General features: G+C 43.6%; 1 protein-coding gene, 1 long non-coding RNA gene and 1 other non-coding gene across 4 annotated transcripts in view; 2 read left to right on the top strand and 1 right to left on the bottom strand.

Annotated features, from left to right (window-relative positions):
- The window catches only part of CUX1 (cut like homeobox 1), a 398,832-nt gene that overhangs the window by 29,377 nt on the left and 350,881 nt on the right, over positions 1-18,574 (bottom strand). The window contains exons 15-16 of the mRNA XM_048824339.2: positions 1,462-1,598; positions 359-425 (exon numbers count right to left, since the gene is read on the bottom strand). Of these exons, the coding sequence (XP_048680296.1) occupies positions 359-425; positions 1,462-1,598 (204 nt within the window). The remainder of the gene's footprint in view (positions 1-358; positions 426-1,461; positions 1,599-18,574) is intronic.
- LOC125624055 (uncharacterized) overlaps positions 1-18,574 on the top strand; it is a 119,438-nt gene that overhangs the window by 85,300 nt on the left and 15,564 nt on the right. For both annotated transcript variants that reach the window (XR_007353194.2, XR_007353193.2), the window contains exon 4: positions 4,956-5,179. This is a non-coding gene — a long non-coding RNA (uncharacterized LOC125624055). The remainder of the gene's footprint in view (positions 1-4,955; positions 5,180-18,574) is intronic.
- Positions 15,699-15,804, top strand: LOC125624163 (U6 spliceosomal RNA). Its single transcript, XR_007353222.1, has one exon. It is a non-coding gene; the product is annotated as a U6 spliceosomal RNA (small nuclear RNA).

Genomic DNA, 18,574 nt, shown 5'->3' with positions numbered 1-18,574 from the left:
TGGCTGTTATGTTGCACACCATGGCCACCTTGAGCGTCAGGATAGAATGGATTCTTCAGCTCTGAAAGCACAGGTCCTGACCGTTAAGGTAACGGAGAATCCCCACCAGCTGTCTGCAGTAGAGTGCCTCAGCAAACCTCAGCACACCCTTCAACTGGATCTCCCATAACACAGCTGCTTCCCTTGCATGGTTAACTTACTACTTACAAATGCGACCCAGTTAGGTACTCAGCAAGTTCAGTGTCTGGTGTATGGACTCCATAGATAGTATGTAAAGCCCCAGTGTCTGTGCTGAACTCCCTGGAACACACAGCTACCAAACAGCAAAGCACGACCTGGACTCAGTCCAGGCTCTTACCATAAAAGAGGGCTGTAGCTTCCTTAATGGGGTCTGGAATCGTCTCTAGACTGTGAACAGCAGCACCCTGGGTGGAGAAATCAGATGTGAATAGGAACTCTTAGTGTAGGTGAGGAGCACAGGTCTGAAGGTGAGGAAGCCCCACACCCGATCAGAGCAATAGTTCATCAAACGCATTCTCCTGTCCCACTTGTGGCCCATACCAGGTTCTTTGGTGGTGGTTTTAAGATTATGCTTTCCCATATTCTGGGAACGAGGGCTACACATTATGAAATTCGTGGGCTGAACTGTGGAAATGACAATGGTCAAAGTTCTGATATCCTGCCCCAGGGACATTTTCATTGCATTGACTCCGGTTGGCTGTACCCAGTGCTTCAGTCCAGCCAGCAGCATGAAGTTTCAACCCACCTAAAAGGCCTGAATATAAATGTGCAAAGAAGCAGAATGCAGGCAGACTCTGAAACAACAGACGCCAGAAGCATCTGAGAGAGCTCAGGGAGAACTGGAGTCTGGGGTGAGGAAAACATCAGAATGGAAATCAGGAGAGCAAACATGGCTCTAACGTGTCAAGCCCAATAAGGGTGGGCCGAACAAGGAAAAAGGCACCTCTGTCCAAATCTCAAACCTGAACCTTTTCTTAATGTTAGGATAAATTTTGGTTTAAATTCCTCCTTTCTGTTTTCCCAACAGGCTTCCCCATCATTGCTGAAATCCTTCTCAGAAGGTTTGCCAACCCCTCCACGGTCCTCGTGGTGGCCCTCAACTCTTGTGAGGAATGGGAACACTCTAGAGTTGGGCATAAGGAGGCAGAGATGAATTCTGGGGCCTAGGGAAACTAGAGCAGGAAATATTTTTATAGATCAGTTAACTCAGCAGAGAGAATGAAGAACTGAGAGCCTAGCTTGGAGTAGCACAGAGGTTTTTAAGGATGATGGGAGTGGGATGATGGAGAAGATTTTGAGGGATGTACGGTATCTGGAATAGTAGAAGGGGAAGGAGAAGGGCTAGAAGGCAGAGAAGTGGGGGAGAGGAAAAGGAACTGAATGCAAATAAAGCTTTTGTAATCAATGGGTCAGCAACTGGAAGGAAACCTTTGGAATTACCTCAGCATCAGGGCGATGCATCGAAGACATGGACTGGATAGTGCTGAGGTCACGCTCCAGGTTGGTGATGAGCTCTTTCTGATCAGCAACAGTAGAAACGGCTTCAGTGAACTGGATCTGCAGCTCAGCACAGCGTGCTGAAAAACAAAGCCAGCGAAACTAGTTGGTCAGCGTGGAGGGCCTCGACCTAACTCTCTTTTCATCCCACCCAGCTCCCCTTTGGTCTGATGCATGCAGCATCTGCTGCTCTAGAAGAAATATGCAAATTCAGCTGCCTAACATGGTGTCAGGAGCCTCCTCAGGTAACCAGGTTTCATCCTGGGGCTGTACTCTACCACACCTGACACAGCTTTCGACCGAGTGCTGCAGATAGAATAATCTGTTCCTGTGAACTGACCATCCCTGTACATTCATTTCATTGATCTGATTTCAGATTATCTACTCCCATGTGTTGCCTGATTCTCTGTCATTGTTATTTCTGAAGGGTACAGAAAGTTCTGTAGCTTTCTGAATGGCCAGCACTCTCCTCCACCTCTCTCATTTCAAAAAACAGACCATGCTGTGGGGAAGAAGGAAGGTTTTACATCATGAGACCCAGAACCCTAAATGATGTACTAGCAACCCTGTTGCATTGTCCTGTTAGTCCCTTTGGATTCTACAGGCTTATGAGGGAGGAACCTACCCATACAGATCCTTCGGGTGCCGGTGCCGTGTAAACGATTGATAACAGTGCTGCCGAATAGCTTTCTGCAGAGGTTCCCAATGCATGCTACACACCCAGCCACAACCACACGCTGGGCACAATGAACTGGGGCAACGCAGCCTTGTTTTGGTCTTGCACAGTGGCCATCTGAGTTCAGTTATGAATGGCAGGGGCTATAAAAGGCATTTAGCCTAAGAGCTGCACAACATCCCATTTGCAAGAGCCAGGGCTTGTGCATTATATCTGGGGCTCTGGAACTCAATACAGTGGAAGCTCAGCAAAATAATAACTTCCTGCATGTGCTCAGGACTGTCTGCTCTCACGTGAGAATTTCTGTCAGTATTGCTCAAGTAGCTTATTCCACTGGCAAAACACATTAAGGGCTTAATTTAGGCTAAGTAGACAGGCTCCTCCACTGTAATGCATGGAACCTGATCAGAACTTCCGCACAGTTCCGGAGGAGGGTTTGGATGTGGCATTCTGGTTCAGACCCATCCCTATTATGTGTCTAAGATGAAAATGTTTTTGAGATTCCTGAGCAAAACAAACAAAATCACCCACATGCAGTTCTGAAAGTGAGGCTGTGAAAATGGCACAGTGGGGCTTCGCGTTTTTGATCTCTCAGTGTTTCCAGATCAAATGCGCTCAGTTCACAAGTAACAACAAAACTTAGCCAGGGATTTGAGAGTCAGGCTAGGGTCTTTCTTACTGACTGTAACCAGTTAAAGCAGCTGCAGGTTAAATGGTTGCCCTGTGTCAAGCCTGGAAAACAACACTGTGTACAGGGGGTTTCCACACGTGTCACCGATTGGAACTTGCCAACCAATTCTGCTGATGTACACAAGCTCCCCATTTCTGTGCTGGGCTGGCTCTGCAGGGCTGCCAGGAATAAGCAGCAATAAAAGCTTATTTTCGTTCCTAAAGTTAGTTGACCAAGCAGATCTGACTGGTACACAAAGCCAGTAAGTAAGAGTCAATAGTAAGAATGTGCCAATTTTAGGATGTTTTCTGAATAAAATCACACCTTAAAACATGACAAGCATTTTTCTATGCAAGAAACAATCTCCAGGTGACCAAAACTAGGAACTCAGAATGAAAGTCCCTGTTCATCACTAATGTCATAGCTATATACATCTCTACACACACAGAGAATATCATTAAATCAATGCGTCTTCAATTTACTAAGAAAGAATTAGGGCCTGCTGCACTACAAATGAATTTCTCTTTTGATACGATCATGTACCTACCACTTATGGACTCCATCTATGTCTCTTGGTATTAGGAAAATCCAGCTCTCTAGCTGTTTAAGCTTAGTAAAAAACAATATACTAGAGGTATAGAATCATAGAAGATTAGGGTTGGAAGAGACCTCAGGAGGTCACCTAGTCCAACCCCCTGCTCAAAGCAGGACCAATCCCCAACTAAATCATCCCAGCCAGGGCTTTGTCAAGCTGGGCCTTAAAATCTTCTAAGGAAGGAGATTCCACCACCTCCCTAGGGAACCCATTCCAGTGCTTCACCACCCTCCTAGTGAAATAGTCTGTAACGTGCCACAAGTACTCCTTTTTTTCCCCTAGTGAAACAGTGTTTCCTAATGTCCAACCTAGACCTCCCCCACTGTAACTTGAGACCATTACTCCTTGTTCTGTCATCTGCCACCACTGAGAACAGCCGAGCACCATCCTCTTTGGAATCCCCCTTCAGGTAGTTGAAGGCTGCTATCAAATCCCCCCTCACTCTTCTCTTCTGCAGACTAAACAAGCCCAGTTCCCTCAGCCTCCCCTCGTAAGTGGTGTGCCCCAGCCCACTGATCATTTTCATTGCCCTCCGCTGGACTCCCTCCCATTTGTCCACATCCTTTCTGTAGGGAGGGGCCCAAAACTGGACACAATACTCCAGATGTGTCCTCACCAATGCCGAATAGAGGGGAATGATCACTTCCCTTGATCTGCTGGCAGTGCTCCTACTAATGCAGCCCAATATGCCATTGGCCTTCTTGGCAACAAGGGCACACTGCTGACTCATATCCAGCTTCTTGTCCAATGTAATCCCCAGGTCCTTTTCTACAGAACTGCTGCTTAGCCAGTCGGTCCCCAACCTGTAGCGGTGCATGGGATTCTTCCTTCCTAAGTGCAGGACTCTGCACTTGTCCTTGTTGAACCTCATCAGATTTCTTTTAGCCCAATCCTCCAATTTGTCCAGGTCACTCTGGACCCTATCCCTACCCTCCAGCATATCTACCTCTCTCCCCAGCTTAGTATCATCCGTGAACTTGCTAAGAGTGCAATCCATCCCATCATCCAGATCATTAATAAAGATGTTGAACAAAACTGGCCCCAGAACCGACCCCTGGGTCACTCTGCTCGATACCAGCTGCCAACTAGACATCGAGCTGTTGATCACTACCCATTGAGCCTGACAATCTAGCCAGCTTTCTATCTACCTTATAGTCCATTCATCCAATCCACATTTCTTTAACTTGCTGGCAAGAATACTGTAGGAGACCTTATAAAAAACTCTGCTAAGGTATACAGATTTGAATCCTGCAGTTTTCATACAGGCAAAACTTTCATTAGCCTCAGTGAAGGCTATAGGATCAAGCCCACAGGATATGAATTTTCAGCTGGGTGAAAGCTTAATTAACAGCTGGTAGAGTCCCTCACTGATGATGCACCTAATAATTAGTTGTGTTTTTTTTTAAAGAAGGAAAAAAGATGAGAAACTAACTATTAACGAACTAAAACTTAAATGTCACTAATTAATTCTAACTATTCCTAATTATTTTTCCTAGGTTCTCATTGACACTGCTACAGTGCTCTGTCTCAGGCCAAGGATGGTTGAGAAGGAACTGAGGGTGTCGGATCTTGTGCACGTTAGATGAGGCACCAACGGTGCTGCGAGATGATCACTGTGCGCGTGTGACCCAGACAGACACTGCTACCGAAAATCTCTGATCAATGGCACTGGGACCCCCGCAGGAGGACACATCTCGAAGAATCTCAGCAACTGCACAGGGTGAGTAACCATCTCTTGCCTAAAATTCCAAACAGCTGGGAGGAAAAATGCTCATTTATCAAAAGTTGGATAGTAAGAGATGCTTAGATTCCAAGTGAAGAAGCTGTGCTTGGAAAGCCAGGGCAGACTCTTAGAGGTCCTTAAGCACCTCTTTGCAGTCATCCAGGTGTCATTTTGAGTCATGCAAAGCATTTACAGCAAAAGCCCAAATCGCATGCAAACCTCTGCTGGTTTGGAGCTTCACTACAAACCTGAAACGAAGTCTTGAAAGGTTGGCTGTGGTTTGGGACCCTTTAGCTTGAGTCTGGGCTGATGTAGATTCCCCGTTGAAACCATGCAGGGTATGTGCTTTTGACATAAAACCAGGTGAAATCTGCTGGGTTTGACTGTGTCTTACAGTGAGATTTTGAGCTTGTTAGAATCTGCAACTTATGAAAGTTCAGACTTGCTAGTGCCACACTATTCCCACAAAGCCCAGTGATCCAGAATGGCAGAATTCCCTGCACTCCTACTGCTTACCAATCATCATGGCCTGGATTTTTTTTAAAAAACCTGCAGTTCAAAGATAATTTATCAGCATAAACAAAGATGACAAAAGATTAGAGCACAAGACTGGGAATTAGGAGACCTAGCTCCTAGCCTAAGCTCTGAAACTAACTCACTTCCTGGGCTTGGAGGTCCCTTTCCTTTTCTGCATGATTGTATTCCTCATCTGTGAAATGCCAACAGTGCTTTCCCTACCCCCCAGAGGTATTGTGAGGAAGAATGGCGTGTGAATCAGAGAGATCATTTCACACAAGCTGCTGTATTAGTGCCAACTATTATTATTGACCGTCTCAAACGCTACTTACACAGCAGGTGGCTGCAGAAGATCGGAGCATATTTACAGGGACAAATAGATATGTATGGCAGGCACAATCCAGTTATTTCTTTTTGCTGCATCTATGTTCGAAATCCATGACACAACACTCCAGCGTTTTAGGGCAGGGGCTGAGAACTTTTATATATAAAGATACAGTATAAATGATCAGCAAACAGCAGTATCTGTACAGTTGTAATAGAACTACAGCCCCCTAGAGGGTGCTGTTTCTTAAGAAATGTGAGAGGGTTACTCTCTACTCTTCAGAGTGCTTGCACTTGGGAGAGCCCTGGAATTCACTACTGTATATTCAAAGGAATATTTCCAGATACAAAATATTTGGAAACAACAAAACCTCTTCCCTAAAAAAAAATATTAGGGCCCAATTCTGCAGTATGCTCAGCACCATTTAATGTCCACTGGCCCCAATCCTGTACCCACAGATGTCAGTGGCAAAGCAGCCATTAACCCCAACAGAAGCAGGACTGGCCCCATTGATATGAGTGCAGGTAGAAGCGCTCTGCACCTTGCAAGATTGGCCTGTAGAGGATGGCAAGTCCAGGGAAAGGGAAATGTTTCCTTTAATCTTAATCCTGTGCATGGGGAAATGTAGCACTCATAAAGCAATCCATTATAGCACTGATTAGAGAGGGTGGTAGAGGGAGGAAGAACACAGAGAGCTGGAAGTTTGCTAGAGGTTTCACTGGGTACTGTGTGCTTGTAGCCTCTTGGGGAAAGTGTCAGAAAGGGACTACAAAGTTTTGCTAAGCCTGTCATGGAATGAAGAGAGATGGCCATGGAGGGCTCAGAGACAGGGGCCCTCAAATGGGGATGGGTCGGACAATCAGCTAAATGTCTAGGTGCCAGTTGAACCTTGGATTTGCCAACTGTTAATTCAGACTCAAGAACTAAATTAGTTTAATACATTTGAGGAATCTTTACTTGGACACATTCAGCGGCAGTATAAAAGCATCAAAGTAAGAGGGATGAGAAATGAATCAACATTATTTTGCACTTGTACAGCATCTTTTATCTGGGGATCTCAAAGTGTGTTACCGTGTGGGTCAGTATCATTATCGCCATTTTATGGATGGGGAAACTGAGGCACAACAGTGCCCAATGAAACACAGTGAATCAGCAGCAGAACTGGAAACAGAAGCCAGATCTCCTAACTCCCACTTTCCAGCTCAGACCACAAGACAATATTGCCTGCCCAGCTAGAAAAAATTCAAAACATCCTTTTGTTCATTTTCCAGTGGCTTAGGGGACCCTGTCAGTACAAGTACATGCCTCAAAGTTTACATGCAAAGGAAACATTAATTTTGCATTTTATTTTTTGGGCCAGTGGGATTTTTTGATGTACAAAAGAGCCCCGAAAAGATATTTTTCCCCCTCTGCTTGTTTCCAAATCTTGGAAACATCAAGAATATTGAACTTTTGACTTCCATGTTTTTAGGCAGACCAGAGGACTCGAATGGAAGCTCTCTCAATCCTTATCGGAACTTTCCTTCTAAATATTCTTCAGATGCTTGAGTCAAATTTTTAGTTTTTTTAATAAGGAAAGTACCCACCCCCGCCCTCAACTGGCTGAATTTTAAATGGAGTGAAAAAGGGTTCTCTCAGTTGCTCAGGTTTCACTCCTTGGTACTGGCCATGTCATAATTCTACTGATTCTCCAGTCATCCACAGAGTGTCTTCCAGGAAAACAGTAGTCACAGCTTGAGTTTCTAATGTAAAAGACAACGAAAATTAGAACAATCCACACTTCCTCTTAATAGGCCTCTTTTCAGGCTTCAAATATCATCACTAAAAATAAAAAAGAGGCACAACCCCCTTTTTGTGTCTATGCAGGTCATCTTTAACTTCACACAGTACATATAATAACCTGTGTTAATGGGTTAGAATGCCTATGTCTTAAGCTTTCAGCTAGAGCAAAAGAACACCCATGTTTTATTTTCGGTATGTTGCCACATTTAACAGAACTCACTGTAACCCTTCAGGCTCTCATATGCATTGAACCAGTTTAAGATAAGTGAGCTTTCATTGACTGTTCAACTTCAAGTGAACATACTGCAAGAGATAATGGCACAAATAAGCTAAAGTCCTGGGAAAACTAGAATTCTCAACTGTACTGTTCATTCTCAAGTTTGGTGGCCTCTAGCATACTTGACAGGTACAACTCAGTCTGAATTACTAGGGCTCTCAGTACTTCCAGCACTTTGTTAAGGGTGGTGATGAACTGAAACAACTGGACAATCTTATGCACTCAACCAGCAACCTAAACAAAATATCAACACCTCCTGAAACCTGTCATTCTCTATGTTAGTGCTGTCTGGAGCAAGAATGGTCTTTACCTGTCGACTCAGCCTGACAAGGATGAAATATTATGTAGCTGGAAATAGAATATTACTGAAAAATCTTGTACTTTCCTGGGAGGATCTGAAGAGGCAAAAGATAGAGATTTGAAGCTGTTATTGTTTATGAGAAGGTAGCTTGAGACGGAGGCATATTATCAGATTCTAGATTGACTGGGTACCTTTGTTTTCCATATCCACCAGCTTTGCACTCCATTTGCCCATTACAATGGCTGTTAGGAAAAATTCTAGCTCAAAGCCTTCAATTTTCTTCTGACTTGTTGATTGTGCCATACTTACTTTAAAAAAAGATATGCAAATTTACAAAATGGCTTTGAAATAAAAACTAACAAGAGGCTGGCTGAAACGAATTCTGCAGATTTCGAAGGTCCTGAGCTTTGGTGTGTATGAAATCCTAATAAGAATTTTGCTGGTTGTGCCCATCTCTAAAGGTAACATTTGAACCTCTGTCTAAATCTAGGTTTCAGGGAACAGCCGTGTTAGTCTGTATTCACAAAAAGAAAAGGAGTACTTGTGGCACCTTAGAGACTAACCAATTTATTTGAGCATGAGCTTTCGTGAGCTACAGCTCACTTCATCAGATGCATACCGTGGAAACTGCAGCAGACTTTATATACACACAGAGAATATGAAACAATACCTCCTCCCACCCCACTGTCCTGCTGGTAATAGCTTATCTAAAGTGATCAACAGGTGGGCCATTTCCAGCACAAATCCAGGTTTTCTCACCCTCCACCCCCCCACACAAATTCACTCTCCTGCTGGTGCTAGCCCATCCAAAGTGACAACTCTTTACATAATCAAGTCGGGCTATTTCCTGCATAGATCCAGGTTTTCTCACATCCCCCCCACCCCCATACACACACAAACTCACTCTCCTGCTGGTAATAGCTCATCTAAACTGACCACTCTCCAAGTTTAAATCCAAGTTAAACCAGAACATCTGGGGGGGGGGGGGGGTAGGAAAAAACAAGAGGAAACAGGCTACCTTGCATAATGACTTAGCCACTCCCAGTCTCTATTTAAGCCTAAATTAATAGTATCCAATTTGCAAATGAATTCCAATTCAGCAGTTTCTCGCTGGAGTCTGGATTTGAAGTTTTTTTGTTTTAAGATAGCGACCTTCATGTCTGTGATTGCGTGACCAGAGAGATTGAAGTGTTCTCCGACTGGTTTATGAATGTTATAATTCTTGACATCTGATTTGTGTCCATTTATTCTTTTACGTAGAGACTGTCCAGTTTGACCAATGTACATGGCAGAGGGGCATTGCTGGCACATGATGGCATATATCACATTGGTGGATGTGCAGGTGAACGAGCCTCTGATAGTGTGGCTGATGTTATTAGGCCCTGTGATGGTGTCCCCTGAATAGATATGTGGGCACAATTGGCAACGGGCTTTGTTGCAAGGATAAGTTCCTGGGTTAGTGGTTCTGTTGTGTGGTATGTGGTTGTTGGTGAGTATTTGCTTCAGGTTGGGGGGCTGTCTGTAGGCAAGGACTGACCTGTCTCCCAAGACTTGTGAGAGTGTTGGGTCATCCTTTAGGATAGGTTGTAGATCCTTAATAATGCGTTGGAGGGGTTTTAGTTGGGGGCTGAAGGTGACCGCTAGTGGCGTTCTGTTATTTTCTTTGTTAGGCCTGTCCTGTAGTAGGTAACTTCTGGGAACTCTTCTGGCTCTATCAATCTGTTTCTTTACTTCTGCAGGTGGGTATTGTAGTTGTAAGAAAGCTTGACAGAGATCTTGTAGGTGTTTGTCTCTGTCTGAGGGGTTGGAGCAAATGCGGTTGTATCGCAGAGCTTGGCTGTAGACGATGGATCGTGTGGTGTGGTCAGGGTGAAAGCTGGAGGCATGCAGGTAGGAATAGCGGTCAGTAGGTTTCCGGTATAGGGTGGTGTTTATGTGGCCATTGTTTATTAGCACTGTAGTGTCCAGGAAGTGGATCTCTTGTGTGGACTGGACCAGGCTGAGGTTGGTGGTGGGATGGAAATTGTTGAAATCATGGTGGAATTCCTCAAGGGCTTCTTTTCCATGGGTCCAGATGAGGAAGATGTCATCAATATAGCGCAAGTAGAGTAGGGGCTTTAGGGGACGAGAGCTGAGGAAGCGTTGTTCTAAATCAGCCATAAAAATGTTGGCATACTGTGGGGCCATGCGGGTACCCATAGCAGTGCCGCTGATCTGAAGGTATACATTGTCCCCAAATGTGAAATAGTTATGGGTAAGGACAAAGTCAAAGTTCAGACACCAGGTTAGTCGTGACATTATCGGGGATAGTGTTCTTGACGGCTTGTAGTCCATCTTTGTGTGGAATGTTGGTGTAGAGGGCTTCTACATCCATAGTGGCCAGGATGGTGTTATCAGGAAGATCACCGATGGATTGAAGTTTCCTCAGGAAGTCAGTGGTGTCTCGAAGGTAGCTGGGAGTGCTGGTAGCGTAGAGCCTGAGGAGGGAGTCTACATAGCCAGACAATCCTGCTGTCAGGGTGCCAATGCCTGAGATGATGGGGCGCCCAGGATTTCCAGGTTTATGGATCTTGGGTAGTAGACAGAATATCCCAGGTCGGGGTTCCAGGGGTGTGTCTGTGCGGATTTGATCTTGTGCTTTTTCAGGAAGTTTCTTGAGCAAATGCTGTAGTTGCTTTTGGTAACTCTCAGTGGGATCATAGGGTAATGGCTTGTAGAAACTCGTGTTGGAGAGCTGCCGAGCAGCCTCTTGTTCATATTCCAACCTTACCTACTACAGGACAGGCCTAACAAAGAAAATACAGAACGCCACTAGCGGTCACCTTCAGCCCCCAACTAAAACCTCTCCAACGCATTATTAAGGATCTACAACCTATCCTAAAGGATGACCCAACACTCTCACAAGTCTTGGGAGACAGGCCAGTCCTTGCCTACAGACAGCCCCGCAACCTGAAGCAAATACTCACCAACAACCACATACCACACAACAGAACCACTAACCCAGGAACTTATCCTTGCAACAAAGCCCGTTGCCAATTGTGCCCACATATCTATTCAGGGGACACCATCACAGGGCCTAATAACATCAGCCACACTATCAGAGGCTCGTTCACCTGCACATCCACCAATGTGATATATGCCATCATGTGCCAGCAATGCCCCTCTGCCATGTACATTGGTCAAACTGGACAGTCTCTACGTAAAAGAATAAATGGACACAAATCAGATGTCAAGAATTATAACATTCATAAACCAGTCGGAGAACACTTCAATCTCTCTGGTCACGCAATCACAGACATGAAGGTCGCTATCTTAAAACAAAAAAACTTCAAATCCAGACTCCAGCGAGAAACTGCTGAATTGGAATTCATTTGCAAATTGGATACTATTAATTTAGGCTTAAATAGAGACTGGGAGTGGCTAAGTCATTATGCAAGGTAGCCTGTTTCCTCTTGTTTTTTCCTACCCCCCCCCCCCAGATGTTCTGGTTTAACTTGGATTTAAACTTGGAGAGTGGTCAGTTTAGATGAGCTATTACCAGCAGGAGAGTGAGTTTGTGTGTGTATGGGGGTGGGGGGGATGTGAGAAAACCTGGATCTATGCAGGAAATAGCCCGACTTGATTATGTAAAGAGTTGTCACTTTGGATGGGCTAGCACCAGCAGGAGAGTGAATTTGTGTGGGGGGGTGGAGGGTGAGAAAACCTGGATTTGTGCTGGAAATGGCCCACCTGTTGATCACTTTAGATAAGCTATTACCAGCAGGACAGTGGGGTGGGAGGAGGTATTGTTTCATATTCTCTGTGTGTATATAAAGTCTGCTGCAGTTTCCACGGTATACATCTGATGAAGTGAGCTGTAGCTCACGAAAGCTCATGCTCAAATAAATTGGTTAGTCTCTAAGGTGCCACAAGTACTCCTTTTCTTTTTGTCTAAATCTAGTAATTTCAACAAAACAGTTTTGAATGCATCGTTGCATGATTTTACTAGAAGAGCTAGAAATCACATTAAAGTTCTCAAAGACAGACATCTTGCATAATTGCAACAGAATGATCTTGCCACATGCTTCTTTTCTCATTTGATTTAAGCTATTCTGCTGTGTAAATGATATGAAAACTGAGGAGCAACAAGGAGCCCTACCTAAACTGTTCACAATACTGGCAGCATTCATGAGATAAGCCGTAACTGGCAGTGGGTACCATTGCCAAGACAAATCCTGTTTGCTTATCTTTTCTAATTCCACCAGCACTGTATTGGAATTCTGCGCCAGCAGGGAGGTGGGAAGGTAATTTAATTTGTCTGACTTTCTGTCGTGGGTGGCACTGGGATTCCTCTAACTAGTATGCCAGGGGCTGGGGATTGACATTTGTACAATGCTGGAATTCTGATCCACCGCAGTAAAGACAAAACCGTCTTTAACATCCTTTGTTGCCTGAGAAGGCTGACAGGAATATGAGCCTGGCAAAGAATATCCTTTTGGTTTAGAGAAAAGACAACTCATCTCAGGCATATGGGCACTCAGCGTTGTATATCCTGAAACTGGGGTTTCTATACAAGCTGACATAAGCACAGCAAGATTCCCAGACTGCTGAGTGATGCATGCCCATGTGTGAGATGAGAATTGAGCCCTAAATCCTTGCAAGATAACTAGTTTAAGGTGATCTCAATTGTAGTTGAGATATATTGCCACTATTGATTCTAACTGGGCTATAAACGCTGTCCTCCATGTACGTCTTTTGTTCTATTAAACCTGAATCTTGTCACCTGGATTTTAGCAAAACCACCACTGTCACGGGAATAAGAGCTAAATTGGGGCTTCCATCTGGTAAATGAATTCTTCTATTGGGTAATTGCCTATGGGGTGATGTTTACAAGAGTCCCTGGAGGTCAGGAAGCAATTTAAATGACACACTTCAGTCAGATGAGAACTGGCATGCATGTGAAATGTCAATCCATTTCCCTAGTGTGCAATCCCCTCTGACTTGAAAAGAGCTAGTTGGGGGATGCTGAGGCTGGGTGAGCATGTTTCAGGTGGTGGAGGAGATGGCCCAGTTGGAGAACTGGGTCATAGAAATTAGTGATGGAAAACGCCTCTTAAATAATCAGACAGCTTGCATGAGGATAAAAGGTCAGAAGCCATTATGGTTAGGAGCTTAGTGAAAACACAAAAGGCTGAGGGAAAAGTTTTCATGAAATGCACACAATTGAAAACTGGAATCCAGCATCTGAAAAAGGAAATAACTAAGGGGCAAGTGGCCATGTGCAAATATGCCTCCCAGAAACTGAGGGCACAAAGAATCTTCCTGATTTAGGAAAGGAAAGGTGTCAAATCATAACGAACGAAAGCCTCTGTCCCCTTGATTTCTTTGGTATGAGATCTTAGAACCATTTCTGAGTTACTCAAATTATGGACTGATCCAACTCCCATTGACAACAATGGGAGTTGGAGCAAGTCTCTTGTAAGGACTGGATCATTTAGGAAGAAGACTCTTATGACAGGGATTATTGAAAAGGATCATTTAATGAGCAGAAGGGCTGACCTGGCAGACTGGAGTGAATAAAGGCATCTCCTGACCAGAGAGTACTGAAAAGGAAAATGCTAGCGCTGAGTGCTCTTCAGTGAACCATCCAAACTACTGTCTGATGGACAGCATCATACGTGAAGGCATATGCAGGCCTTCTGGGTCTTAAAAGGGTTTTGCTGTCCACTTGAAAAGATTAGGGCTGACCACACTAACATCCAAAGGAAGAGAACACAGATTGTACGAAAAGGTTGACTGTAATAGGTTTAGACCAATCATGAATGTTCTGGCTAAGTTTGATAGCAACTTGCACTGAATTATTTGCCCACCCTTTTCACTTGTGAGAGTATCGTCAATTTTAGAATTGAACAGTTTTTCTCCTTAAACTGAAGGTTAAAATTCTTGTCTTTAATATCAAGAAAAAAAAAATACTGACAGCCTGAGCCTCCGATGGCACTTCAACCATGGTAGTTAAGAATCCAGCAGATGTACACACACATCAGAAGCATGTTCATAATAAAGAAACCCTGACAGTTCTCAGAGTGATAAGAACTTCAAGACATGGAAATAATCCTAGTGACTGGACTCTCTTGGCAAATCATGTGCAGCATCTGTTTCCACAGATGGAGGAAACTGAGATGCCACAGCAATTTAGTTTGAGATTATATGGCTTGACAAATGAAGAGGGAAGCTTTATGATTCCACTAGTTGATAGCTTGTTTTCTAAATGTCCTGGACACCCTGGATTTAGATAACTCTGTAGAAAACAAGAACAGCAGTGATTTGCCAGGCTAGAAGAGACTTTTTTTTTTAAAAAAAAACAACCACCCTATCTTTATCCTCTTAGAAGTGGACAGACAGAATGGAAGTGCACTGAAACACAGATGGCTTGGAGGTTCTAAGATTACTTTATTGACTGGAAGGAAGATGCTTTTACAGAGATTACGACTTGCAATGCCCCTATTTGATAGGTCAATACTATCCCAACTTGAAGGATGGGGAAACTGAGACATGGAGTCTGTGATTTACCCAAGGTCAAAGCTAGTCTGTGACAGCCAGGGCTGGAACCCAGGCACTGAAGCAGCAAGTCAGGACACCTTCTGGTACCTCAACATTCTTAGCTTATTGATCATCTTTTCTTTTTTCTCTCCCCCTAGTTAGGACTGATTTGTTGTGAATAGTTATTTAGAAGCAGTTAAGGTGATATGTATATTTGTCTGCATAGGAAAGTACATTCTAATCTCTTTTGGAATATCTGTTCCAGGAGCTGCCTTTGCAGCCCAATGAGATTAATCTCCTGCTGCAATGTTAGAGCCCAGAAAGAAAATCACGTTTACATATTGCTCTTTTTGTGGAGGCAAGATATTGATGTCTGACCTCCCTAACCAACACCTCAGATGCTTTGGTGAAGGGCACTTGCCCAGTAGATGTTCCCCCTGTCTGAAATTCACTGCTGGGGTCCACAAGTATTAGGAGTCATAGCTCTAATCCTTGTTGATGGGAGAGCTTCCAAACTGGCATATCAGTTAGAGCTAGTTTCAGGCTCTTTGTTGAGTTGGGGTACATCAATGCATTTTGAGAGGGTCTGGAGAGTTCTCTGTCAGCATTCAGCAATGGAAGAAAGAAAGGAGAGATGGCACCCTCATCCCCTAGTGCCCTGCTTCTCTTCTAATAGATACAGAGATCATGGTTGAACCTACATCTGAGAGGTAACTGTTTGGTGCAGGAAGTTCAGTGTTTGGGTCAGCAGTCTTGGAGACATGATTGGAGTGCTGATAATGCTGTAGTCTCCTTTTTCTGCCTTGCATCAGATCCACACTAAAATTGGAACGACACAGAGAAGATTAGCATGGTCCATGCGCAAGGATGACACGCAAATTCGTGAAGCATTCCATATTTAAAAAAAAACAAACAAAAAAACAAATCTCCAGTGAGATCAGTCTTTTCTGCCTATCAAAGTACCAGTTAGTACCTGCCTCACTGAAGTTTAAATTATGCCATTAGTAAAGGACATTCCTGTTGACGAGGTTATAGAGGTCAGAATCCAAAACAACTTGTATTTTCTCATAGAAGATGATATAACAGAAGCATCATCACTCCTGCCAAAATAGTCTCATCAGGAGTGTAGAGATATTTGACTTTGAAAAAATAATCAATTATTTGAGGAGGGGCCAAATATTGTCACTCTGCTTTCCATAAAGTTGATGAGATGAAGGCTGGTGTCTTCCATAAAATACTGAACCATGCCTCACAGGCCTTCATTAACAAAGACAGCCACTCTGCACGGATGACTGTTCCAGGTGTCAGACAAACTGACCTTTGTCTTGAGCAGTGCAAAGTTCAAACTACTTCAAGTTCTTCTTCTTTAATAGTGTCTGAAGGAGGCATGGCCAGTCAGATCTCAGATCACCACCCTAGGCGACAAATATGCCCAGAAGATAGAGCTAGGCTGGAAGTCAGATTAGTCAGTCACTTTACAGATGAGTAGCAATCAAGCTGTGTTTATTTATTACATCTGTACCTGGCACAAGACCATTCCTAGAGCATCTCACCTTCTTCAGTTTAAAAAGGGGGCAAAAAAAGATAGCAGCTGAGGGTCAGAAAGTTGTGAAAAGCATTCTCTAAAAGCTCCCTGTAACGCTCAGGCACATCTGCCCAATCTGTAGCTCAGCTGTAACAATTAGAAAAGTCTCCTGGCTGAAGTGCACTGGTCTCTCTGCAGACCTTCAGAATATAGCATAAATCTTTCCAAAGGGTTCTGGTTCAGTGCACAGGTGCACCCCAAAAGAGGAAACTGATTATGGCAACACTCAAAGAACTCTGGAATCAGCTGGCATTTGACACACGTCATGCCTTTCCCACTGGAATCCATAAAAATTGTGTGTTGGGGGAGGGAGGAAAAAGGAGAAAGGAGCCCAGAGACAGCCAATGGTAACATCTGCTGACACATTTATGCATCAAGAAAAGACCTCATCTTCAAACCATGGACGTCTGATTCTTCTGCCCCAGATGAGTAAGCAAATTCATTCAAGTCTAAATGAGTAAAAGGACCAATCTGGAAGGAATAAATTATTGCCACTTTTTCCTTTTATTTCAGAGAGCCACTAGAAGGGGATGAATTTTCTTAATCACTTGGATCAGAAAAGACAGAGGTCCATGACTATTTTAAGATGGAATGGCTTTCCTATGTACATTACTATGTCTCTAGAACTTAAAAGTGGGAGAATGGGCCAGGTACAGTATTGTCTTACAGTCTCAGAATAAGAGAATACCCTATTCAGGACAATTATCAGGTCTATGCACAAAAGCAAAGAAATGCAGAGAGCTCATAGATGCTCTTCCCTTTCTTCCTGCAAAGTGTGCCTCTCACACCAAGATCAGGTCAGAAAGGTGGAATATGACAATGTTAGGTTTCAGAGTAGCAGCCGTGTTAGTCTATATCCGCAAAAAGAAAAGGAGTACTTGTGGCACCTTAGAGACTAACAAATTTATTTGAGCAAAAGCTTTCGTGAGCTACAGCTCACTTCATCAAAAAGCTTTTGCTCAAATAAATTTGTTAGTCTCTAAGGTGCCACAAGAACTCCTTTTCTTTTTATGACAATGTTGATGTCCCTGTCACTGCTCACTGCAACAAGAGGCTGCTTTGTGGCATCTGAGACCAAATACCCCATTGTCTTTTGCCTGAAAAGTTCAAGATACATTTAAGCTTCTGCCCTTCCTGTCCAACTTGCAATGAACCATTAGTTATTTTTTCACGTTTACTATACTGGAAATGAAAGTTAAAAGGTCACTTGCACTGTTCATACAAACAATGCAAACTGGGGGCAAGAGAAAAAAGAATCATGGCTGGTGATCTGATCTGATCTTCAGTAGCATCTGCCTGTCTGACTAGCTGGAAAAGATTATCACACCCATCTAGAGTAGCAGGATTATCAGAAGGAAATAACTTTTTATCTTGGCTAAACAACACACTCATTACAATAAATTAACGTCCTTTATACAGTCTCTCTTGCAGCCAGTTTCTTGTCAATGCACTTGGAAATATCTCCAAGGTAGTCACTGCAAAATTAGAGCCGACTAATCAAGTAAGCTACCAAAATTCACTATGACAGTAGCTTACATTATACATATTCAGTGCGCAGCACTCGAAAGCTTATGTAATGGAAAGGAACTAACAAGACAAGGACCAAATTTACACAATTAGCACAGCTCCATTGACTTAAATAGAACTATGCTTATTTATGCTGAAAAACTGGCCTAATGTATGTTGAGTTCAAAAGATTTAAAAACAAAAACTCACATTGGTATACATTGGCATCGAAGTACTGCAGTACTGACCACACGTACAGTACAGGATTGAGATTTCATAAACATCTGAGAGGGGCTCACATCCGCAAGACTCAGTGGCTGTCATTTAAAAGTCAACCTTTACTTACAGATTCCACAGTTACTGGTTGTTTCCTTTTCCAGCTATCAGGGGAAATGCTGATATCCGAGACACCATGCAGTAAAGAATCCTGACTTTTTTTTAAAAAATGACACCTGCTGTAACTATGGAATTTGGAACCCTAAAAAGGATGGGTGATTTAGGGGTTCCCCCCCCCCGAAACCAGGAACTTAGTGTTAATCAATGGAATTCACTCTGTAAGGCAGGAAATTCTCTCATGAAGG

The sequence above is a fragment of the Caretta caretta genome, chromosome 17 (genome assembly GCF_965140235.1).
Source record: "Caretta caretta isolate rCarCar2 chromosome 17, rCarCar1.hap1, whole genome shotgun sequence".
In the NCBI taxonomy this organism is placed as follows: Eukaryota; Metazoa; Chordata; order Testudines; family Cheloniidae; genus Caretta; species Caretta caretta.
This window is presented reverse-complemented; position numbering and strand designations above follow the sequence as displayed.